This window comes from Oncorhynchus gorbuscha, linkage group LG04 (assembly GCF_021184085.1).
Source record: "Oncorhynchus gorbuscha isolate QuinsamMale2020 ecotype Even-year linkage group LG04, OgorEven_v1.0, whole genome shotgun sequence".
Classification (NCBI taxonomy): domain Eukaryota; kingdom Metazoa; phylum Chordata; class Actinopteri; order Salmoniformes; family Salmonidae; genus Oncorhynchus; species Oncorhynchus gorbuscha.
Window position 1 is genome coordinate 36,263,628 of NC_060176.1, and position 27,104 is coordinate 36,290,731.

Genomic DNA, 27,104 nt, shown 5'->3' on the forward strand with positions numbered 1-27,104 from the left:
CAAACTCAGTGCCTCCTTGCTTGACATCATGGGGAAATCAAAAGAAATCAGCCAAGACCTCAGAAAAACAAATGTAGTTCTCCACAAGTATGGTTCATCCTTGGGAGCAATTTCCAAACGCCTGAAGTTACCATGTTCATCTGTACAAACAATAGTAGGCAAGTATAAACACCATGGGACCACGCTGCCATCATACCGCTCAGGAAGGAGACACGTTCTGTTTCCTAGAGATGCACATATTTTGGTGCGAAAAGTGTAAATCAATCCCAGAACCACAGCAAAGGACCTTGTGAAGATGCTGGAGGAAACAGGTAGAAAAGTATCTATATACACAGTAGAAGGTGTCCTATATTGACATGAAAGGCCACTGAGTAAGGAAGAAGCCACTGCTCCAAAACCGCCATAACAAAACAGACTACGGTTTGCAAATGCACATGGGGACAAAGGTCTATTTTTTTTTTTAGAAATGTCCTCTGGTCTGATCAAACAAAAATAGAACTGTTTGGCCATAATGACCATCGTTATGTTTGGAGGAAAAAGGGGGAGGCTTGTAAGCCGAAGAACACATTCCCAACCGTGAAGCACGGGGTGGCAGCATCATGTTGTGGTGGTGCTTTACTGCAGAAGGGACTGGTGCACTTCACAAAATAGATGACATCATGAGGGTGGAAAATGATGTGGATATATTGAAGCAACATCTCAAGACATCAGTTAGAAAGTTAAAGCTTGGTCGCAAATGGGTCTTCCAAATGGACAATGATCCGAAGCATACTTACAAAGTTGTGGCAAAATGGCTTATGGACAACAGAGTCAAGTTATTGGAGTGGCCATCACAAAGCCCTGAGGAAATCCCATAGAAAATTCGTGGGCAGAACTGAAAAAGCGTGTGTGAGCAAGAAGGCCTACAAACCTGACTCCGTTACACCAGTTCTGTCAGGAGGAATGGGCCAAAATTCACCCAACTTATTGTGGGAAGCTTGTGGAAGGCTACCCGAAACGTTTTAACCATGTTAAACAATTTAAAGGCAATGTTACCAAATACTAATTGAGTGTATGTAAACTTCTGACCCAATGGGAATGTGATGAAAGAAATAAAAGCTGAAATAAATCACTCTATTATTATTCTGACATTTCACATTCTTAAAATATAGTGGTGATCCAAACTGACCTAAAACAGGGAATTTTTACTAGGATTAAATGTCAGGAATTGTGAAAAACTGAGTTTAAATGTATTTGGCTAAGGTGTATGTAAACTTCAACTGTATTTCAGATTTCACCTTTTCATTCCATGTGCTACTGATGAACTCTGCCTCAACTCTGGCTACTTCTACAGATGGACAAGATGCTTTTGGTAGACGACAGCCTCGGTCCTTTGATTTGCAGACCATAATTAGGTAGGTTTTATCTGACCTGTTAAAACTTCAGCATAGTTAACATCTGACATACAAACGGGTACTATGATTTGGCTGGGGATTGAATTACCAAACTTCCAATATCAGGGCAGCCACTAACCACAAGGCCACTGAGTTGGTCACACACTAACCTGTGTTCAATCACACAGACGTTAAAAGCCTATCTACTTCTTCAATAAAACTCAACAAAGAGCAGCGCCATCTAAATCTATAACCACCATTATCTGTCCACATGACATACAGTGCCTTTAGAAAGTATTCACACCCCTTGAATTTTTCCACATTCTGTTGTGTTACAAAGTGCGATTCAAATGGATTTAATTGTCATTTTTTGTCAACGATCTACAAGAAATACTCTGTCAAAATGGAAGAAAAATTATCATATTTGTAAAACATTTATGAAAAATAAGACACCAATAATATCTTGATTAGATAAGTATTAAATCCCCTGAGTCTATACATGTTAGAATCACCTTTGGCAGCAATTACAGCTGTGGCTCTTTCTGGGTAAGTCTCTTAGTGCTTTTCACACCTGCATTGTGCAATATTTGTCCATTATTAATTTCAAAATTCTTCAGTATTACTTTAGTGCCTTGTTGCAAACAGGATGCATGTTTTGGAATATTTATTTTCTGTACGGGCTTCCTTCTTGTTACTCTGTCAATTAGTAGTGTGGAAAAACTACAATGTTGTTGATCCTTCCTCAGTTCCCTCTTATTACAGCCATTCAACTCTGTAACTGTTTTAAGTCACCATTGGCCTCATTGTAAAATCCTTTGAGCAGTTTCCTTCCTCTTTGGCATATAAGTTAGGAATTACTGTATCTTTTGTAGTGACCGGGTGTATTGATACACCATCCAAAGTCAAATTAATAACTTAAACATGCTCAAAGGGATATTATATGTCTGCTTTCTGTATTTTTACCCATTTACCAATAGGTGCCCTTCTTTTGTAAAGCATTGGAAAACCGCTCTGGTCTTTGTATGTTTGAAATTCATTGCTTAACTGATAATTGTGTGTGTGGGGTACAGACAATTAGGTAGTCATTCAAAAATCATGTTTAACACTACTATTGCACACATGGAACTTATGTGACTTGTTAAGCACATTTTTATTCCTGAACGTATTTAGGTTGAATACTTGACTCATTTTTTACAAATTGTATTATTCAGCTTTGACATTATGGGGTATTGTGTGTAGTTGGCTAGTCACACAAAAAATATAAATGTAATACATTTTAAAATGTGGAAAAAGTCAAGGGGTGGAAATACTTTCTGAAGGCAGGCACGATGTTATAAAAATATACTATTGTTAATCATTATAGATTCTAGTTTTATTGATTCAGTGACCTGTATGTCAGTGGTCTATTACATTTATTGGAGAGATGTGGCGTTACAGATAATATTGAATTCATATTGGCATTAAAACAGGTCAGAGGTTAATGAGTGTCACAGCTTTAATGGTTCTCTGGCTTTGGGAGGTGACGTGGTTTTTATGGTTGAGAGCACACGAAGGCTTGCTACCATAACCATTCCATTTCCTCTCTCCATTAAATAGAGAAGCAGACCATCACACAACTCATCCAAATATGACAATTAATATGTATGTGTGTGTAGGGAGGGTGGGTGGAATAGATTAGAAAAAACTTCTAACCAATCACTGTGAGGATGAAACTTTTAGCAGATTTTGAGGCAAGAGTGCTGGCTGAGAAAACGATACTGTGGACAAGAGCAAGGTTCAGCATCAAATAAGCACATACACACACTGATGAAAGCTCTTTGTCCTGACATTTGAGTGAAGCTGGGAGGGTGGGAGATATGACAGTGAGGCAGAAAGAAAGAGGTGAAGCGAGAGGATTTGCTTCGCTCACAATCTGTCCGGATGTGATAAGCCCTTTTTTGTATGGAGGTCTATGAGAGAATATCGAATTACGTGAGACTTGTTTGATCGAATATAAGTTTCGTAATGTTTAGGCTTTTACAAAGGTACTGATATAAGTGGATGCATGTGGCATTCCGACAACATTGAAATAAACAACTTACTTGTGCCTGTTGTTCCCCCGTGTATCTTCCCTATCATTGGCTAGAATGGTTCTACCTGATCTCACCAGCCTTCAATCATCGATGACATGCATTTCCATTGCTGGGGTGGTCACTCGCTTAATCTTTGAGCGAGGCCACTGCTTCTAGACCGTGTGTGTGTGTGTGTGTGCATGCACGAGCGTACCTTCTTGTGGTAGATGCTGCACACTCCTCTCTCCAGGTCTGGCAGTCGGAAGAGCAGGGCTCTAACGGAGGGTAGGGTGACGGAATCAGACTCCAGGATCTCACATACAGCACCTTGTCTCTCACATATAGACCTGTGGGGTGAACAAGTGCCTCCAGGGTTGACATTTTGTATACAGAAGCACAAGTGCTATTTTCAGTTTCCTCCCCAGCAACACAATGTGCATTAGGCATTCGCGTGTGACTGCAGAGTGCAGAGAGACATGTGCATGTGTGTGTAATCTGGGTTTTATTCATGCAAGCGTGAAGCAGGGTTCTCTCATATCCTATCTGATGGTAGAATCTAAGATTTATAATCCTAACAGCAGATCTGAGCGAGTAAGAGATTTCAGTCTCAGCCCAACCCCAAATCCATCTCTATCCCTCAGACACTCAGTGCAGATCTGAAAGGATTGCATAGGTCCGTGTGTGTACTTGCTCCAGGGTAAAGTTTCCCCTAAGTACATATTCCTAGGTTCAGCTTCCCCTCCCCTCCCTGCCCCTAAATCCTTAACCATTAATGGGGGAAATGCAAAACTGACACAAGATCAGGGTCTCGTGGCAACTTCACCGTAATCTATTGCTGAAGCCCAAACCAGTCCCTTTCCTTTCCCCTCGCCCCCCCATTTGCGAATTCACTCACGCCTCCACCATATGCACAAGTGATGTAAATCTGAGGGATTTAAAATGATCATGGGTTTAGGGGCCACTTCAACTGAGCCAGCAATGCTGCCAGCTCAAGAGCAAAGTGCTATCCCAACATGCACTGCAATATGTTTGGTGTGAGCCTAATTATATGAAAATACATTTGCTTGCGTCTGATTTCTAGGCTTGACACATGTAAAAAATCAAATACCTCACAAATTAAATGTTTAACTGTTACGGAGGTTTATAGCTTGTAAAATGACAGGGGAAATTTGTTCATTTTAATTTAATTCTCGTTTTATTATTTAACGTGGAACATAAATTGCATCATTCAAGTCCCAAGTGTGTCCTGAAATTGATGGGTTAATTTGATCCCACAGGAGGTTGGTGGCACCTTAATTGGGGAGGACAGGCTCATGGTATGTATGGCTGGTTTCTATTCTAGAAACACATGGTTTCTATGTTTGATGCCACTCCGTTCCAGCCATTATTATGAGCCGTTGTTTGATCCACTCATCACTCTTGAAGTCACCCCCAGAGTTTCGTCAGCAACAGATGACCACGGAGGGCCCTCCAAGCGAGTTAGTAGGGGCAAAAGACTGGTTTGGGATTCAGTGTGTACTTACTGTGCATCTTTGAGGGGCTGGCTTACCCACTTCCTCATCAGTCTTCTACCAAATGAGGTGTGGGTGTGGTCTAACACCCACAACAAAGTGCCCTTCATACCTCCATCTGTCTGTAACACACGCACACAAACCTTTCTGTGAAAAAAGAGTACTGCACTTGGCCTAGTAATATCGTACCGTTCCAATGCTCCACGATAACAATTGCCCAAACTTAATTTAGGCCACAAAATAGCACCAAACAGGACATTATATAAGATAAAGTTGTAAGTTGTATACAAGTAAACTGCAGTGAAAGTACAGTGGTTCATCATGTAAAAGTTGCAGCGTACTGCAGCACAGCTTGCATGGTGCCGCAGAATTCTATGGCACGTTATTTAAGTGTCAGCCATTGTAACCATTAAAGCTAGTTAGTGCTAGTTTGACCACCAGAGGGCATATTTGAGAAGCATTTGATAGCCTTCAATAGTGGCTGTACAAGAGCATTTAAAACCTTTTTTGTAAGAACATAGTGTATGGGACTAATTTTAAGACATTTTGCTTAATTCATTTGATTAATATTATGGTGTTTCTATTCCAAGAAAAATGAAAACCCCCTGGGTTTCCGTTAGGATAGAACAGAAAATATGGAGCTGACGGTCGGGAGTAGGCTACAGTACTAAGAGCATAACATGTCCACACCCTAATTGTATAATTCTAGCCTAACCAATACACAAACAGAGATTCAGTAAAAATAAAACTCTCATTGATTTACCAAGACCAGACCCCATGCTTGTCTCAGAGCAGCGCGAAACTGTGCTAAAATAGTGACCACAGCGGGTAGGCTTATTGCATCAAATGCTATTGTTTCTAACTTCAATATGCTTTTTAAATAAGACGTACACCACTTTTAACAGCACATTACTCAACACTAGTGAGACTCATGTCGCCTACAGTAGGCCTACAGTATATTGAAAATATTTTGATATTCAGATTACAAATCGCTCACTTATTTTTTTAACGAAATAACCTACAAATTATTGTTATATATTATCAAGTTGATGGCACAGTCATATAGCCCGGCACCTACATAAAGCTGAGAGACTCACTCATTCAGGCTTTGGATCAAAATAAACAAGTAGCAACATTCTTTCTAATAGTCTTTAAAAAATAAATGTTTTGGTTATCCAGACCTGGACCTCATGTACAAGATTATAATGGCCTTCCCGGTTGGCGCAGCGGTCTAAGACATTGCATCACAGTGTAAAATGCATTGCCACAGATGCAGGTTCGTGACAAACAGTAATTACATATGGGTCTCCCAGTGGCGGCCAGCACGGGTATCGAACCTACATCTGAAGCAATGCATTTTGCACTGCAATACAGTGTCTTCAACTGCTGCGCCAATTGGAAGGGCTATTATAATACTGTACATTGTGTCCAGGTCAGGATAACTAAAACATTTCTTTATTAAAGACATGAACTTCTGAGACACAGTCATTTAAGTATGAACACCCGGAGGTTCATGGGTAAGCCACATTTTCCGCGGGATCCATCCCAGTTGGTATTCTGTTTGAGCCCACTCGTGGTATCTCTTTGGTTACACATCCTTGGAATAGCAGAACTGCATAACGGACCGGACGGCCCTTGCTGTGCCTGGTGAGCAGTTGGTCAAGTTCTGTTGTCAGAAGAGGAATAGAAATGTCAGGGTGAACTGACGACCTGACGAACCCGGGAACGAGTAGCACCATAGAAAGATGCTGGCTTGATGAAAACAATGTCCATTTTGTCTGTTCTCTTTGGTCGCAATGTCATTTTTTTGTAGATAAATAGCTTGTTTTTGAATGGTAACTGTGTTAAGGGTGGAGTTGGGACGGGGTGAGGAGTACTGGAAAGGTGTGTCTTTCATCTTACAATAGACCATAAGTAAACAGCAGATCGCCGATTATCCTCACTTTGATTATGCTGTAACGACATACTGTAGCACCACGAACAGGATCTCTATTCGTTTAAGTGAGCAGATTCGGGCTTTCAGGTGGAACGTCTTCTGGAGACATTTAAAAAATACTGGTAGACTTGGGGATTTTGGTCACGGACAGTGCTATTCACAAATGTAACACTTTAGAGTACTTAAGCATCAAATACATTGTAGGTAGGGGGATGTTCACACCTACAGTAGCAGGGCTATAAAGATTCTATTGTCCTGCTAATCGGGCCACAAGTAGTGGGGCAAAAAAAAGTATTTAGTCAGCCACCAAATGTGCAAGTTCTCCCACTTAAAAAGATGAGAGAGGCCTGTAATTTTCATCATAGGTACACTTCAACTATGACAGACAAAAAAAGAAAAATTAATCCAGAAAATCACATTGTAGGATTTTTAATGAATTTATTTCCAAATTACGGTGGAAAATAAGTATTTGGTCACCAACAAACAAGCAAGATTTCTGGCTCTCACAGACCTGTAAACTTCTTCTTTAAGAGGCTCCTCTGTCCTCCACTCGTTACCTGTATTAATGGCACCTGTTTGAACTTATTATCAGTATAAAAGACACCTGTCCACAACCTCAAACAGTCACACTCCAAACTCCACTATGGCCAAGACCAAAGAGCTGTCAAAGGACACCAGAAACAAAATTGTAGACCTGCACCAGGCTGGGAAGACTGAATCTGCAATAGGTAAGCAGCTTGGTTTGAAGAAATCAACTGTGGGAGCAATTATTAGGAAATGGAAGACATACAAGACCACTGATAATCTCCCTCGATCTGGGGCTCCAGGCAAGATCTCACCCCGTGGGGTCAATATGATCACAATAACGGTGAGCAAAAATCCCACAACAACACGGGGGGACCTAGTGAATGACCTGCAGAGAGCAGGGACAAAAGTAACAAAGCCTACCATCAGTAACACACTACGCCGCCAGGGACTCAAATCCTGCAGTGCCAGACGTGTCCCCTGCTTAAGCCAGTACATGTCCAGGCCCGTCTGAAGTTTGATAGAGAGCATTTGGATGATCCAGAAGAAGATTGGGAGAATGTCATATGGTCAGATGAAACCAAAATATAACCTTTTGGTAAAAACTCAACTTGTCGTGTTTGGAGGACAAAGAATGCTGAGTTGCATCCAAAGAACACCATACCTACTGTGAAGCATGGGGGTGGAAACATCATGCTTTGGGGCTGTTTTTCTGCAAAGGGACCAGGACGACTGATCCGTTTAAAGGAAAGTGTGAATGGGGCCAAGTATCGTGAGATTTTGAGTGAAAACCTCCTTCCATCAGCAAGGGCATTGAAGATGAAACGTGGCTGGGTCTTTCAGCATGACAATGATCCCAAACACACGAAGGAGTGACTTCATAAGAAGCATTTCAAGGTCCTGGAGTGGCCTAGCCAGTCTCCAGATCCCAACCCCATAGAAAATCTTTGGAGGGAGTTGAAAGTCCGTGTTGCCCAGCAACAGCCCCAAAACATCACTGCTCTAGAGGAGATCTGCATGGAGGAATGGGACAAAATACCAGCAACAGTGTGTGAAAACCTTGTGAAGACTTACATAAAACGTTTGACCTCTGTCATTGCCAACAAAGGGCATATAACAAAGTATTGAGATAAACTTTTGTTATTGACCAAATACTTATTTCCCACCATAATTTGCAAATAAATTCATTAAAAATCCTACAATGTGATTTTCTGGATTTTAGTTGAAGTGTACCTATAATGAAAATTACAGGCCTCTCTCATCTTTTTAAGTGGGAGAATGTGCACAATTGGTGACTGACTAAATACTTTTTTGCCCCACTGTATTTGAAAACCTGTTTTGAAAATGCCACCAGCTGTCCATCACTACTGTAAATAAAAACACAGCATCTTATTTACATTCTTTATTGTAACCGCAATGTCACAAATAATTTGTATCTACCATTCAAATTACTTTTAGATTTACAAATGTGTGCTTTTCATGTCATTTTTCGCTAAATCCAGTTCTGATTTATGTGGAACTTTTGACTGACGCCTTTAGCGAGAGGTCTAATGCTTTAATATTTAATAATATCTGCCCTTCCGATTTCATATCTAAGGGGAATTTTGCATGCCATTATATGTGACATTGTGTTAGTTTTAACGTGCAGACTGGCACGAATGACAACAGTCAGCGCCATTATTAGTGCAATGCCCCTTAAAGTGTTGTCCTGTGATACCCAGAGGGGCGGGTTAGGGGTCCACTCCACCCACCCCCCCGGTCCGTCCGTCCGTCCGTCCGTCCTCATGGGCTAGGTCCGTCTTCTGTGCACGGCTTTGCGGCCCCTCGTGTCTTGAACCTCTTGCGCCCACCGCTACTTCAGTGGATACAGCTAGAGAACTGCAAGGCAATCCCATTGTGCTCCACTCGGGTGCCATGACCAATATATATTGTCCTGCTAATAACAGGGTTAATAATATATGTGTGTGAATATCCAAGGGCCTTTTATATTATTCTAAATTAATAATAATAATAGTTTTGTTTTCAAAAAATAACAATATTTTGGAGATTATTTCGTTTTCAAATAACGTAAAAACCTAGTCATCTCATGGGTCTCCCAGTCAAGACCGGCACTAGTATTGAACCAGCATCTGTAGCAACACAGCTTGCACTGCGATGCAGTGTCTTAGACCTTTGCGCCACTCAGGCGCTGTACAACGTGACCGTTCAGGAGTTGACTACAGTACTACAGTAAGAGCAAAATAATCCTAAACATTTCCACACCCTAACTGTAGTCTAAATTACTCTTAGAATAAAAACCTTAGTGTAACAACAGTTTTATTAAGTAATAATTAAGTTCTGCACAAGTCGTCCAGCATAATCACAAAACTTTTAGTGGAACAACCACTCATTCACTAACACGTACCTGGTTGGTGAGTATCTCCAGGTTTCTGAGAGTGGGAGCACTGAGGACCATACCGTCTGACTCACAGGAGAGGTGCCTGAACGAACTTGAAGTCACACACACACAGAGATTTACCACATACAATATTACAAGAGTCACAGGGAGTCAGTCTGTGGCAACCACAAGGGCGGTGTGTGTGTGTATGTGTGTGTGAGTACCTGTGGTGCAGTAGTACTCTCTGCAGGTTAAACTCTGTGAGGTAGTGGATGAGAGGACCCAGACAGCAGACCACAGGACTTTCCAAAGAGGCTATACTGGAGAGAGGTCTAGAACCTGGGGATGGTCACACGAATACAGCAATGAGTCACAAACTCGTGCCTCATTTTGTTAGACAATACTTGTTTCGTTGATCATCCGCCAGCGTCCCCAAAACACACACACACACGCTGTCCCAACAGAAAATCTCTCTCTCTCTCTCTCTCTCTCTCTCACTTGAGTCCTGCGTGTGACAGTAGAACTCAGTGACAGTGTTCATTGCAGAGGCAAAGTCAAACTGGGCACTTTCCCTCTTCTCTATACGTACACCATCACCAGCCTGCACACTGCAGAAAGAGAGAGGCAAATAGAGAGGGAGTGGAGAGAGGGAGAAGGCAGGGAGAGAAGAGTGACAGAAGGAGGAAATAGGAGGTAGAGTTACACCAGCTCCTGTAAGAATCAACCTGTTTGTCTGAACAGCCCAGGCACAAAAATCTAAGCTCAAGTAAAATGTTTTAGAAAAATATCTAAAAAATAGACAGTACCAGTCAAAAGTTCAGACACACCTACTCATGCCAGAGCTTTTATTTATTTGTACTATTTTCTACATTGTAGAATAATAGTGAAGACATCAAAACTATGAAATAACACATATGGAATCATGTAGTAACCAAAAAAGTGTTAAACAAATCAAAATATATTTTATATTTGAGATTCTTCAAATAGCCACCCTTTGCCTTGATTACAGCTTTGCACACTGTTAATGCATTCCAGGTGACTACCTCATTAAGCCGTTTTAGAGAATGCTAATAGGTGTGCCTTGTTAAAAGTACATTTGTGGAATTTCTTTCCTTCTTAATGCAATTGAGCCAATCAGTTATGTTGTGACAAGGTAGGGGTGGTATACAGAAGATAGCCCTATTTGGTAAAACACCAAGTCCACATAATAGCTAGAACAGCTCAAATAAGCAAAGAGAAACGATAGTACATCATTACTTTAAGACATGAAGGTCAGTCAATGTGGAAAAGTTTCTTCAAGTGCAGTCACAAAAACCATCAAGCACTATGATTAAACTAGCTGTCATGAGAACCGCCACAGGAAAGGAAGACCCAGAGTTACCTCTGCTGCAGAGGAGACCACTACAAAAGGAAACCAATAATAAGAGGAAACTTGCTTGGGCCATGAAACAGGAGCAATAGACATTAGACCGGTGGAAATCTGTCCTTTGGTCTGATGAAGCCAAATGAGATTTTTTCTTCCAACCGTTGTGTCTTTGTGAGACACAGAGTAGGTGAGCGGAGGTGGTGGTGTGATGGTGTGGGGATGCTATGCTGGTGACACTGTCAGTGATTTATTTAGAATTCAAGACACACTTAACCAGCATGGATACCACAGCATTCTGCAGCGATACGCCATCCCACCTGGTTTGTGTTTAGTGGGACTATCATTTGTTTTTCAACAGGACAATGATCCAACACACCTTCAGGCTGTGTAAGGGCTATTTGACCAAGAAGGAGAGTGATTGACGTGCTGCATCAGATGACCTGGCCTCCACAATTGCCTGACCTCAACACAATTGAGATGGTTTGGGATGAGTTGGACCGCAGAGTGAAGGAAAAGCAGCAAACAAGTGCTCAGCATACACTACCAATCAAAAGTTTGGGGTCTCTTAGAAATGTATTTTTTTAAATCACATTTTTTGTCCATTAAAATAACATACATTTGTTCAGAAATTATGTGTAGACATTGTTCATGTTGTAAATGACTATTGTAGCTGAAAACGGCAGATTCTTTCTGGAATATCTACATAACATAGGCGTACAGAGGCCCATTATCAGCAACCATCACTCCTGTGTTCCAATAGCACGTTGTGTTAGCTAATCCAAGTTTATCATTTTAAAAGGCCAATTGATCATTGGAAAACCCTTTTGCAATTATGTTAGCACAGCTGAAAACTTGTTCTGATTAAAGAAGCAATAAAACTGGCCTTCTTTAGACTAGTTGAGTATCTGGAGCATCAGCATTTGTGGGTTCAATTACAGGCTCTAAATGTCCAGAAACAAAGACCTCTCTTCTGAAACTCGTCAGTCTATCCTTGTTCTCAGAAATTAAGGCTATTCCATGCGAGAAAATGGCAAGAAAAAACAATGACATTTCTAAGTGACCCCAAACTTTTGAACGGTAGTCTACTCCTTCAAGACTATTGGAAATGCATTCCAGGTGAAGCATTCCAGGTGAGAGAATGCCAAGAGTGTGCAAAGCTGTCATCAAGGCAAAGGGTGGCTACTATGAATAATATAAAATATTAAATACATTTGGACTTGTTTAACACTTTTTTGGTTACTACATGATTCCATATGTGTTATTTCATAGTTTTGATATCTTCGATGTTATTCTACAATGTAGAAAATAGTGTGTACAAAAAGTGAATACAAATATTTGAGAAAAATATCTAAGAAATATATTTAATAAAAAAGCAATTTAACTAGTAACATTGCTTGAAGATTGTCACATATGACAATTTGTTTACATTACGCTTGCATTATAGGTAATTCCACGGTAACGGAATTGCACCAAAAAGAACAGATTTCAAAGTTTAACAAACCATACAACTCTATGCACAAGGACTATATTTAACAACATACATTGAACATGTACAAAAATCACATTTACTGAAAGAACTGTGCAGATGCAAAGTTTGGTAGCAGAATGTCTATAAAATCTTGCCGTTTTTTGAGTGAACATGTTCTCTCAAAATTCTGTTAAATATGATTAAAATATGTCTGCAGAAAGTATGGGGTGTCAGCTATGACATGACACCTTGAGTTTAAAAAACAAAACAATAATCGGACCAACCGAAAAATGTATGTAAACGACTTCAACATCCATGGACGTCTGGTGTCAGTCAGTGGGTGAGGATGCTGGTTACAGTAAATGGAAAGAGACGGGGCTCATGAGTAGGTGTCAATAAGAGCTGGGAGCGGTGACATTAATTGAAGAGAGAGAAGAAAGAGAAGAGAGCGAGGGGTTGACCACCAAACAGAAAGAAAAGTTATTAACTGAACATAACAGTATTCCAGCAGAAGGGAGAACATTAGCAGGTGACCTAACTGTGGTTTGTGACTATTATGATTCCGCACTGTAGCCAATTCAATTGCTGAATTGACGTTAATGACTTTTCTGAAATTCTGTTACAGATTTGGTAACAGAATTTTGTTTTAAATCAATTAATAAAGTAAATTGATATCTGTACAAACACTATAACTAATTGATTGGTATACCTTTACATGTTACTTCTTTGAACTTTCATTTTCCTCCCTCCAAATGCTGTATTATAGAAATGTTAAAATATTTTAAAGATATGTTGATTTTGGGTAAGAGAAGGCCACGTTACCGAAAAAATAACCAAAACTAAATATACAGTGCCTTCAGAAAGAATTTATACTCCTTGACTTATTCCACATTTTGTTGTGTTACAGCGAGAATTCCAAATAAATCCAGCAAAAAAAGAAACGGTTGACAGTGAGAGGACGTTTCTTTTCTTGCCGAGTTTATTTGGAATTCAGGCTGTAATGTTTATTTTCAGCAAACTTAACATGTGTAAATATTTGGATGAACGTAAGATTAAAAAACGGAGACATAAACTGTACAAGTTCCACAGACATGTGACTAAGAAAAATTGAATAATGTGTCCCTGAACAAAGGGGGGGGGTCAAAATCAAAAGTCAGTATCTGGTGTGGCAACCAGCTGCATTAAGTACTGCAGTGCATCTCCTCCTTATACTGCTGCTGTGAGATGTTACCCCACTCTTCCACCAGGGCACCTGCAAGTTCCCAGACATTTCTGGGGGGAATGGCCCTAGCCCTCATCCTCCCATCGAACAGGTCCCAGACGTGCTCAATGGGATCGAGATCCGGGCTCTTCACTGGCCATGGCAGAACACTAACATTCCTGTCGTGAAGGAAATCACACACAGAACGAACAGTATGGCTGGTGGCATTGTCAGCAGGAAGGGTACCACATGAGGGAGGAGGATGTCTTCCCTGTAATGCACAGTGTTGAGATTGCCTGCAATGACAACAAGCTCAGTCCGATGATGCTGTGACACACCGCCCCAGACTATGACGGACCCTCCACCTCGATCCCGCTCCAGAGTACAGGCCTCGGTGTAATGCTCATTCTTTCGACGATAAACGCGAATCCGACCATCACCCCTGGTGAGACAAAACCGCGACTCGTCAGTGAAGAGCACTTTTTGCCAGTCCTGTCTGGTCCAGCGACGTTGATATTGTTGCCGATGATGTCTGGTGAGGACCTGCTTTACAACAGGCCTACAAGCCCATCAGCCTATTGCGGACAGTCTGAGCACTGATGGAGGGATTGTGTGTTCCTGGTGTAACTCGGGCATTTGTTGTTGCCATCTTGTAACTGTCCCGCAAGTGTGATGTTCGGATGTACCGATCCTGTGCAGGTTACACGCGGTCTGCCACTGCGAGGACGATCAGCTGTCCGTCCTGTCTCCCTGTAGCGCTGTCTTAGGCGTCTCACAGTACGGACATTGCAATTTATTGCCCTGGCCACATCTGCAGTCCTCATACCTCCTTGCAGCATGCCTAAGGCACATTCACGCAGATGAGCATGGACTCTGAGCATCTTTCTATTGGTGTTTTTCAGAGTAAGTAGAAAGGCCTCTTTAATATCCTAAGTTTTAATTGCCTACCGTCTGTAGCATGTTAGTGTCTTTAATTTAATGTTCATTAATTGTTTATGGGTCATTGAACAAACATGGGAAACAGTGTTTAAAACCTTTACAATGAAGATATGTTAAGTTATTTGGATGTTTACAAATTATCTTTGAAAGACACGGTCCTGAAAAAGGGATGTTTCTTTTTTTGCTGAGTTTAGATTAAATATATATTTTTCTCACCCATCTACACACAATACCCCAAAATGATGAAGTGAAAACACGTTTTTAGAAATGTTTACACATTTATTGAAAATGAAATACAGAAATATCTCATTTACATAACTTATACACACCCGAGTCAATACTCTGCAGAAGCACGTTTGGCAGCGATTACAGCTGTGAGTCTTCCTGGGTTAGACTAAGAGCTTTCCACACCTGGATTGTGCAACATTTGTCGATTATTATTCTCTAAATTCTTACAGCTCTGTCAAAGTGGTTGTGGTTCAGTTCTAGACAACCATTTTTAGGTCTTGCCATAGGTTTTCAAGTAGAATTAAGTCAAAACTGTGACTCGGCCACTCAGGAACCATCACAGTCTTCTTGATAAGAAACTCCAGTGTAGATTTGGCTTTGTGTCTTAGGTTATTGTCCTGCTGAAAGGTGAATTACTCTCCCAGTGTCTCCACAGTCTTTAATGATTACAAGCATACCTATAACATGATGCAGCCACCACTATGCTTGAAAATATGGAGGGGGAAAGACAATCGGAGAGGTGCGGGGGGCTGCTTTAAAAATACATTTTAAAAAATAAAATAAAATAAAAATCGACATCCAGGTCTTCGGTGGTACTCAGTAATGTGTTGTATTGGATTTGCCCTAAACATAACACTTTCTATTCAGGACAAAATGTTAATTGCTTCGCCACATTTTTTTTCAATACGGCACTAAAGTAATACGGCAAATAGGATACATGTTTTGGAATATCTTTATTATGTACAGGCTTCCCTGAATTGTTTCCTTCCTCTCCGGCAACTGAGTTAGGAAGGACGGCTGTATCTTTGTAGTGACTGGGTGTATTGATACACCATCCAAAGTGTAATTACTAACTTCACCATGCTCGAAGGGATATTCATTGTCTGTTTTTTGTTTTTTCACCCATCGACCAGTAGGTGCCCTTCTTTGCAAGGCATTGGAAAACCTCCCTGGTCTTTGTGGTTGAATCTGTGTTTGAAATTCACTGCTCAACCTTACAGATAAGTGTGTGTGGAGTACAAAAATTAGGTAGTCATTCAAAAATCATGTCAAACACTATTATTGCACACAGTGAGTGAGTCCATGTAATTTATTACGTGACTTGTTAAGCACATTTTTTACTCCTGACCTAATTTAGACTTGTCATAAAAAGGGGTTGAATATGTATTGATTCAAGACATTTAAGCTTTTCATTTTTTATTCATTTGCAAAAACTTCAAAAAAACAATTCCTCTTTGACATTATGGGGTGTATAGATAGGCCAGTGACAACTAAATGCACATTTTATAACTTTTTTTATTCTGGCTGTAAGAAAACAAAATGTGGAGGAGGAAAAAAAACAAGGGATGTGAATACTGTCTGAATTCACTGTAAGTGTTGATATTAGTTATAAGTGTTGAACACCCAAACATTTTAATACTTTTTCTGGTAGATGTTTTCTAAGAGCCACTTTTCCACCTGTTTGACAAGAAATCAAAGCCTGCTTATTCCACATTTTTGGGATGGACACTGAGAAATGAATATATGCCTAGGGCTGTGGCGGTCATGAAATTGTGTCAGCCGGTGATTGTCAAGCAAATAACTGCCCGTCTCACGGTAATTGCATAAAACGGTAATGACATAAAACGTTAATTAGCATCTCCTGATTTCCACACACCTACAAGCCACTGATGCAGATCTTTGGAACATCTACATTTTAAAATGTCTAATAAATCAATTTAATATAGCCTACACCATCACAATAAATCCCTTATTTACTTTGGACAGGTCTAAAGAAACATGAAGAATGTAGTCTATTTCGGAAGAACAAAAAAGTATACTCTGAGTTGTACTTATGTTAATATAGACTCTTAAGGGGTCTAACACGGTCTACGCAAACAGAGCCAATGGAAGATTCAGTATTTTTGGAACGGAGGAGACTGGTACTTCCGAGAACACAAACACCTGCATCTTTCATAGCAAGCTAGCGAGGGACTGGAAAGAGGGGAGGAGAACAGTATAGGCAGGTCGGCCACCAAACAGACAAGAGTTAGAATTGTGCACTAGGCCTAAATATCGATAATCAAAAGCTGCATTTTGCAATAGAATGCTGTATCTGGCAATTTCTTGGCTTACGATGTCTCACAATTTCAGTACAGCAGGGCCCATCATCAATGAATAGGCTAGGATATTCTACACACAACAGGCCGAAGACTGAACACCCACTCGCATCAGTAGCGAAGGGCAGGCGAGCCAGCGCGAGGGAGGGGGCAGGCAGAAAGAATGTCTTAGTAATCTGTATTTCGAAATGTCTTGTTTTGCATGCCTCGCAAATTCACCAAGGTAGCCTACAGCTCCCCTTTTCCTTTCTGGTTTTACTTAAATGACACAATTTTCCCCAGGCCTTTATAGGCTACCGTTAAGTTAGCCTATAACATTAAAATAATATTTTTTGTGATAACTGCACTGTGATTTTAATTTTGTGGGGGGAATTCTTATTAAATAATAAATGTTCTTCACCAAGGAATTTTGTTAAGGATCCGAACATCACTTAAAAATTAGTTCAAACCCCTAGTGTAAAGCCCTTTATCTTTCATTTGACATGCTCCTATGAACTTGACATGTTGGTGCTCATGGAAATGACCTTATTGCTTCATTATAAATGTGTCATAATGGTCTATAACAGCATCTATAAGTTGAGCAATATAACTAACATAACATTTTATTTGAAGGGTTATTTGTTTTACTGAAACTTCAATGTCTGTCAACATCATACAGTACCCATATTTTTCTTGTGCCTGACAAGTATTTATTCCTATGAAAGTCTCTCTCTCTCCTGTGATTTCAAGGACTCGCTTTGTCATCTCTTGCTGTTTCCAAGACAACAAAAGCAAACATGTGGCAGAGAGAGAGAGAGGAGAGAGAGCGAGAGATGGCGGATTCTCTTTAACAGCAACACACTCCACAAACACAGACAACCAATTGAACCATTGCAACGAAGAACCATATATTAGTCTGTAGGATTCAATTGTTGAAAACACAGACAAAGCAAGCAGCATGCCTCCAGCTGACTTCCATTCTAGCTAGAGATGGTTATAAAATACCAGCTATAGACAGGCCCTTCAACACCATCACACCCCTGGGTAGACCTGATCACTATAATCAATAGCCAATACACTCAGCCATTCCAAATAATAAATTTCACAAACCAATGGTTCTGATCAACCTGTATGTAGAACATAGACCTTAATGTGAAATGGTTACAAGCCAACAATGCAGTTCAAGAAAGAGTTACGAAATGCGTACTAAATAAACTGAAGTAAAACATTTAATAAAAAGTAACAATAACAAGGATACAGTTGAAGTCAGAAGTTTACATACACCTTAGCCAAATACATTTAAACTCAATTTCACAATTCCTGACATTTAATCCTAGTAACTATTCCCATCTTAGGTCAGTTAGGATCACCACTTTATTTTAAGAATGTGAAAATAATAGTAGATAATTATTTATTTCAGCTTTTATTTCTTTCATCACATTCCCAGTGGGTCAGAAGTTCACATACACTCAATTAGTATTTGGTAGCATTGCCTTTAAATTGTTTAACTTGGGTCAAACATTTTGAGTAGCTTTCCACAAGCTTCCCACACATAGTTGGGTGAATTTTGTCCAGACTGACGAGTTTCAGAAGAAAGTCTTTGTTTCTGGCCATTCAAACCCACAAATACTGATGCTCCAGATACTCGACTAGTCTAAAGAAGGCCAGTTTGATTGCTTCTTTAATCAGGACAACAGTTTCCAGCTGTGCTAACATAATTACAAAAGGGTTTTCTAATGATCAGTTAGCCTTTTAAAATGATCAACTTGGATTAGCTAACAACATGCCACCATCACAAGAGTGATGATTGCTGATAATGGGCCTCTACGCCTTCTTTTTTTATTAAAAAGCTGGAAATAGTCATTTACAACATTAACAATGTCTACACTATTTCTGATGAATTTGGTGTTATTTTAATGTACAAAAAAATGCACTTTTTATTAATAAACAAGGACGTTTATAAGTGACCCCAAACTTTTGAACGGTAGTGTAAAAAACACATTTTAAGCCCTGTCAAGTTTGTTGTTGACTATTGCTGACTATCGTTGACAGCCATTTTCAAGTCTTGCAATAGATTTAAGACGATTTAAGTCAAAACTGAAACTAGGCCACTCAGGAACATTCAATATAGTCTTGGTAAACAACTCCAGTGTATACTTGACCTTATGTTTCAGGTTATTGTCCTGCTGAAAGGTGAATTTGTCTCCCAGTGTCGGTTGGAAAGCAGACAACCAGGTCTTCCTCTAGGATTTTGCCTGTGCTTAGCTCTATTCCTTTTCTTTCTATCCTAAAAAACATCCTAGTCCTTAGCAATGACAAGCATTACCCAAAACATGATGCAGCCATCACTATGCTTTAGAAATAGTTTTTTTTGCCCCAAACAGAACACTATTCAGGTCAAGACGTTTTTGCAATAAGACACTAAAGTACTACTTCAAACAAGGTTTGGATTTGTTGTATTCTTTACAGGCTTCCTTCTTCTCACTGTAATTCAGATTAGTATTGTGGAGTAACTACAATGTTGTTGATCCATCCTCCGTTTTCTCCTATCGCAGCCATTCAACTCTAACTGCTATAAAGTCACCGTTGGCCTCATGGTGAAATCCCAGATCGGTTTCCTTCCTCGCCATCAACTGAGTTAGGAAGGATGCCTGTATCTTTGTAGTGACTGGGTGTATTGATACACCATCCAAAGTGTAATAAATAACATTACCATGCTCAAAGGGATATTCATTGTCTACTTTTCTTATTTTTACCCATCTACCAATAAGTGCACATCTTTGCGAGGCATTGGGAAACCTCCCTGGTCTGTGGTTGAATCTGTGTTTGAAATTCACTGCTCGACTGAGGGACCTTACAGATAATTGTATCTGTGGGGTACGGAGATGAGGTATTCATTCAAAAATGATGCTAAACACTATTATTGCTCACAGTGAATCCATGCAACTTAAAATGTAGTCGAAGACCGAGTGAACAAATGTGAACGGTGAAGGCCAGTGACGAAGACACATCTAGCGACTTGTTGACACACCAGCCTGGAGTGTTGATTCAATATGGCATTATCCAGACGGATGGCTGTATATTTACAACTCATAGGAGAGAGTCACACCTTCGCCATGGCGATGTTCTCACAGAAGTCCTGGGGTCACTCTCCAGGAGTGGTAAGTACTGACGAAACTTGAAATCAACTAAATGAATGTTAGTGTGAATTAAATTGTCATGTTTGGATTGTTTCAAGAGTTCATGAAGAGCTATGAATTTTGATATGTTTCACTGTACTGTAAGTTCTATGGATTTTATTTCCGACTGTTCGTTGGAAAGTTCAAAGACAAGCGAAACAGGAATGCGCCAATATAATTTAGGTAAGGTTTTTGATGAGTAGATCCAAGAATGCGTGTGCTGTCATGCCTTTTGTTTGAATGTTTTGGGACATGCAAAGTGATGTTAATTAGACTATGGGAGATACTGGGATTTTAGTGCTCTTGGAAGAATAAAAACTGTGTTTAAATCCAAATCTAATTTTATTTGTCACATGCGTCAAATACAGCAGGTGCAGACCTTACAGTGAAATGCTTACTTACAAGCCCTTTACCAACAATGCAAGAAACAAATAACTAAAAAAAAGTAAAAGTTTTAAAAAACAAGTAATTAAAGAGCAGATGTTGGTCATGGTTTAAACACTGATCGTGGAGTCATTGGTAAACCGATCTACGTTTATATATCATAGTGGTGAATTTTCTATGCTGTTATTGCGGAACTGTAATAAATCGGATTACTTTTAAATGTAGCTCTCACATTTGAATAATATTTCTTGAATTATTATTTGGTGAAATGTCTAATGGTAAATGTTATTCACAACATGCCTTTTGCACACATTGTATATAGACTCCCCCTTTTTTTTCTACTGTGTTGTTGACTTGTTAATTGTTTACTCCATGTGTAACTGTGTTGTCTGTTCACACTGCTATGCTTTATCTTGGCCAGGTCGCAGTTGCAAATGAGAACTTGTTCTCAACTAGCCTACCTGGTTAAATAAAGGTGAAATAAAATTTAAAAAACATACATAGCATATATACTTGGTCTCCAAATGTGCATCTCTGAGCTAAGGTTAACTCAATAACTTAATGCCCGGCCATTGATTGCAAGATATTAGCTCCTTGTTAGAAATCTATATTATTAAATTATTGAGCGTCTGCGTTGCCAAGGGCTAAAATAGAAGTGACCCACGTGACATCTCCTCATTGGTTATACCCACGTGGGTTCAGACGAATGAGGTCAGAGGCGATAATGCACCTAATTTATGAAAGTTGCCAGTCGCAATATAAAGTCAAGAGAAGAAAAAGCCTAGAAAAAGGAGAGATGACTAGAAACGATTCGGATGACCGTTTTATGTGTGGATTAATTGGTGGAGTAGAGGACCTTGCGCATTTCAGGTAAAATAACAACTCAATGTTTATATCCCAGGACAAATTACCTAGCAACAGTAAGCTGCCTAAATAGGACAAATTAGCTAGCTAGCTAAATGTCCATAAATGTTTAATGCTTTTGTTCCTAAATTAATATAATTGGTTCAGAGTTTGTTTTGATATTTTAACCTGCGTGTCGTGATCGCGTTTGGTGTGGGGGGGACAAAATACATACACCGTGCTTCTACAGCTGCATTGCTTGTTGTTTGGGGTTTTAGGCTGGGTTTCCGTACAGCACTTTGATATATCAGCTGATGTAAGAAGGGATATATAAATACATTTGATTTGATTGCGAGTGGTGACGCAAGGCTCGCAACCTTGGCATACCCACTGGATAGGATTACGGGCCTTATAACGTTCACATGATAATGGAGTTCATAGACCCCTACACTCATTCTCTGTCATCCGTAGACAAAGTGAATTCTCACTATTCTACAATTGTAACATGTTAGGCAAAAATGTTCTCCTGAACTTATTTAGGCTTGCCATAACAAAGGGGTTGAATACTTATTTTCACCGTAACATTCACATGGGTAGGGTTGCAAAATTCCCCAAATTCCACCCGTGATTTCTGGAAAACCTCACAAGTCCAACACTGACATCAGTGTGTGCATTTGTATGGTTGCAAAATTCCTTTAACCTGGGAATTGGGGAAAGTTTCCCAGAAATCACAGGTGGAATTTTGCAACCCTACGCATGTGAATATTACAGTGAAAATGTTAAGGGTCTTACATTTTAGCAGGGGGAAAGACTTCACACAGCACCTACATTGGAACCCTCCCAGGATCTCATTAACTGGGCACTCGACAGCCATTTGACAACCACACAGAGACCGTTACTAAGGGGCCTCTCTGGCTAGCCCACCCCAGAGACAAGTTAACGTTAGTAGCACCCAGAGATGCTAAAACACATGTCATCATGCAGAAGATGATATCCACACAATATAGGGCTCCCGAGTAGCGCAGCGGTCTAAGGCACTGCATTTCAGTGCTAGAGGCATCACTACAGACCATGGCTAGATTCCAGGCAAACAGCCGTGATTGGGAGTCGCATAGGGCGGCGCACAATTGGCCCAGGATCGTCCGGGTTAGGCGGTCATTGTAAATAAGAATTTGTTCTTAACAGACTTGCCTAGTTAAATAAAGATTAAATAAAATAATAAAACACAGCAGGCTAACCATATAAAACAACTTTCAGACAATGCACATGAAATTCACAAGGTCAGGAGAAAGTGACATCTGCTTTTTGACACACACACACACACACACCCTCTTCAACAGAAGAGATGGCAGAGGAGATCAGTTTAAGAGATTCACACAAACATGGCAGAAAGGAATAAGAGAGAAAGCTGTGAAAGAAAGAGAGAAGTCAGAAAATGAGAACAAAGAAAATGGAAGAGGGAAAAAAATGAGTATTCATGAAAAATTATTGAAAGATGAGGGAGAAAGGGACAGAATGACAGAAAGAATAGAGATGACAGCAGGTGGGAAGTTGGTCAGAAGAGTGTGAATAGAAAGGGAAAGGGATGGGAGAGAAGGAAAGTTAAGAGTGCAGAAGACATTCCTGCATCCTGCAGCCACTCACTCATAAATGACATCACCCAGAGACCATCAGCAGTGAGGAGTAAATCTTTACATCAGGGCTGCCCAATCTTGTCCCTGGAGTGCTACCCCCGGTACGTTTTCACTCCAAACCCAGTTGTAAGTAAACAGATTTGCTTATGAACCAGCTATCAGAATCAGGTGTGCTAGATTAGGGTTGGAGCGAAACCCAGGAACAGGGTTGGGGAGCCATGTTTTAAGAAGAATGGCGATGAGAGCCTGACATCACCTTCTCCTTCGTGTTCACAGTCACTTAGAGAACGTACAACAATGTTTGCTTGTTCACATCCCCTCATGAATTTAAAAAGGAATTGACTGGTGTAAAAAATGTAGTGGAAACTCATGCTTACCAGAACAATGACTTTAAATTAACTCTGGGTTAAAGGGTAGATCATAGGCGAGCACCGCATCTCTCTCACTCGCTCTCTCTCTCTCTGACAGACGTTTACTTCCCCCTAGTGTTCAGCACCTAGCACTGCCACCCAGTCAGAGACGGCACAACTGCAGAGGTTGTGCCCTAGGCTGGTCTAGCGGGAAACACCACCACCTGTAGTACACATGCACAACCCCAACGTGGGTTTGAATCCCAGCCCCATAACTATTCTGAATCTTCCTCCCTCCCTATAAAATGAAAATACTTTAATATATGCAGAGGCCAGAGCAGAATCAGGCTGTGTAAGAGGTGAAATGTATTCATGTCTATTTTCCAAACCAACCAGAAACTAGGCTGTTGTTGGGAGATGCATCACCTTTGCTTTTGTAGAAAACAAAAGCTTTTAGTGCCCTTCAGCAGCCTGAGGAGAATGAGACGTCAGGGTAAGAGGTTACCTGGCGGTGACGATGCTCTGCAGCAGTCGGTGGGAGGAGTCTGAGAGGTCAGAGGGCACCAGGATCTCTACAGGGTTGACCTTTAAGACTCGCCCCTCCAGCTCACAACGCGTTGAGCCGTCCACAAAACAATCCAACAGCACGTCACCTGTACTGGGCTGCACCGCCTAACACACATACAAACACACAGCAATTTTTGCCAGTCACTATTGGCCCGATTCAGACTTAGGAAAGATATACATTTCCTATGCACACCTTTCCTACGCACTTCTTAGTAGTTGGTATTTAGACTTACAGTATCTTATGCAGGCGCGTAATGCGCTCTGCAAGTGTGGCTCTCTGGCGCACAATGAATACATTTAATTAAACCGCTGAAAATCTGCCCACTTGCTGGCGAACATATTTTTATGGTGTTTTCCGGACACTTAAGCCATCCCTTTAAATACTGTTCCTCTTTATTTTGAATTTTGGCGACAGACTAACTAGAATACATTGAGAGAACGGGTTAAGATATATATATATATATATATCCATTTCAGCACCAATGGTAGATTAAATTATCTACAAGATCAGAATATTTTTTTTAGGGTTAGGAAAGTATGTATGGATAATGAAAAATAGTTTACAAAGCCTTTACATACAAAATATATTGATACATTTTTTTTTAAAGTGGTTCAATCCATAAACTATTGGAAAGTGAGAAAAGTGCACAATAGGGGTTGAATAATAGTCCTATAAATCTACCCTATTCCTCAATAATCATGGAACTGTAATGACAACGGTCCAGTCCTTGTGAACCGTGCACCCAAGCTCCAGGTATAAACTGCTAAGTGTGGTCTGAGTTATATAATGATTCAAATAGGCTGCAGGTACAAAATTATTGCACTACTTTAGCCTAATATTATCCACTATTGATAGCGACCCTCAGGAGCAACTACACAGACAGAGGAAAGAAAGGTAAACGGAATGGAATAGAAAAACAGAGCCTTTACGCAGAAATGATTAATTGATTAATTCTGAAAGCTTCCATATTCAGTTCATCAAATGGTAAAATTGGAAGTAATATAATATGGAGAATAGTATGATCAAATATACCCTAATTTCCCGCAGTGATCATGAAACTGTGCGATGACAAGTGCCAAGTCTTGCGCCGTGCGTCAAATTCAAAGTAATGGTTTAATAAGCTTACTGTACATGTCGCAATTTATTTTTACTATATTTGTAATTGGCCTTCATAAAATAGTATCCACTATTACTTGACCCTCAATAACAATAACAGGACAGCGTTTACTGAAGAAACAAATAAAGTTAGGCTAAGTCAAACAAAGGAATGGAATTCTATGAATGTAAGGAAAGGAAACAAACACTAAATTATTACATATTTATTAATTACTTAAGGTCGCTACCGATAGTGGCTAATAATATTTAACTTATAGCCTACAAATTGAAGAAAACTAGGGCTGGGAATTAACAGGGACCTCACGATACGTATTGCGATTCGAAACTGTGATTTGAGGTTCCAAACATATCGCTCACCATATGTCTGAGCAGAGGGACAAGAGTAAGCCATGAGAAAATAAGTTGTGACCAGTCATGGAATTAAGTGCAGTAAACAAATTGGCTCCCTATTTCTCATCCCTGCAAGTTAATAAAGGCCATACCATTCAAATTCAGCATAATGGCACAGCATTTCATTCTTCACTGAGGAAAGGGGCATACCCATCATTTCAAATCAAAATTTTATTTGTCACATCAGCCGAATACAACAGGTGTAGACATTAAAAGGAAAACGCTTACTTAGCAAGCCAACAAGACAGTTAAGAAAAATATATATATTTTTTTTAAATCAATGAAAATAAGAAATAATTAAAACCTCTACAGGATCGGTGGGTCCCCCTCAGTGTTAGTTGCCTCAAAGCGAGCATATAAGTAATTTAGCTTGTCCCACTGGGCAGCTCTCGGCTCTGCCACATCCAACAAGCGTTGGAGCCGGTGTTTTATGATTCGATCTTAATCCTATATTGACGCTTTGCCTGTTTGATGGTTCGTCGGAGGGCATAGCGAGATTTCTAATAAAACTTCCAGGTTAGAGTCACGCTCCTTGAAAGTGGCAACTCTACCCTTCAGCTCAGTGCGGAGGTTGCCTGTAATCCATGGTATCTGGTTGGGGTATGTACGTACAGTCACTGTGGGGATAATTTCCTCGATGTACATCAGTGGTGCTGGTGGTAGGTAGACAGCTATGAAAAATACAGATGAAAAACTCTTGGTAGATCATGTGGTCTACAGCTTATCATTAGAAACTCTACCTCAGGCAAACAAACTCGAAACTTCCTTAGATATCGTGCACCAAAAATGGCTGTCAATGATAGCAATAGTCAAAAACGAACTTGACAGGGCTTAAAAAAAAAATAGACAAATAAATGTACACTACCGTTCAAAAGTTTGGGGTCACTTAGAAAGAAATGTCCTTGTTTTTGAAAGAAAAGCTATTTTTTTTGTCCCATAAAATAACACCGAATTGATCAGAAATACATTGTAGACATCGTTCATGTTGTAAATTACTACTGTAGCTCAAAACATCTGATTTTTAATGGAATATCTACATAGGCCCATTATCAGCAACCATCACTCCTGTGTTCCAATGGCATGTTGTGTTAGCTAATCCAATTAGCCAAAAGGCTAATTGATCATTAGAAAACCCTTTTGCAATTTTGTTAGCACAGCTAAAAACTGTTGTTCTGATTAAAGAAGCAATAAAACTGGCCTTCTTTAAACTAGTTGAGTATCTGGAGCATCAGCATTTGTGGGTTCGATTAAAGGCTCAAAATGGCCAGAAACAAAGTGCTTTCTTCTGAAACCTGTTAGTCTATTCTTGTTCTGGGAAATTAAGACTATTCCATGTGCGAAATGGCCAAGAAACTTTAGATCTCATATAATGCAGTGTAGTACTCCCTTCACAGAACAGCGCAAACAGGCTCTAATCAGAATAGAAAGAGTGGGATGCCCCGGTCCACTTGCTCAGTAGTGCACAAGTACATTAGTGTCTATTTTGAGAAACAGACGCCTCAAAAGTCCTCAACTGGCAACTTCATTAAATAGTACCCGCATAACACCAGTCTCAACGTCAACAGTGAAGAAGCGACTCCGGGTTGC

The 27,104-nt window shown here is 40.1% G+C and overlaps 1 protein-coding gene across 4 annotated transcripts in view; it reads right to left on the bottom strand.

The window, feature by feature from the left end:
- The window catches only part of msh3 (mutS homolog 3 (E. coli)), a 140,114-nt gene that overhangs the window by 106,771 nt on the left and 6,239 nt on the right, over nucleotides 1-27,104 (bottom strand). For 3 of the 4 annotated variants that reach the window (XM_046346629.1, XM_046346627.1, XM_046346626.1), the window contains 6 exons: nucleotides 23,949-24,115; nucleotides 10,272-10,381; nucleotides 9,998-10,112; nucleotides 9,801-9,885; nucleotides 4,948-5,057; nucleotides 3,639-3,771 (listed from right to left, as the gene is read on the bottom strand). In XM_046346629.1, the coding sequence (XP_046202585.1) occupies nucleotides 3,639-3,771; nucleotides 4,948-5,057; nucleotides 9,801-9,885; nucleotides 9,998-10,112; nucleotides 10,272-10,381; nucleotides 23,949-24,115 (720 nt within the window). Of the gene's footprint in view, nucleotides 1-3,638; nucleotides 3,772-4,947; nucleotides 5,058-9,800; nucleotides 9,886-9,997; nucleotides 10,113-10,271; nucleotides 10,382-12,891; nucleotides 12,957-23,948; nucleotides 24,116-27,104 lie in introns of all 4 variants that reach the window. The other variant, XM_046346628.1, reaches the window with a different exon arrangement.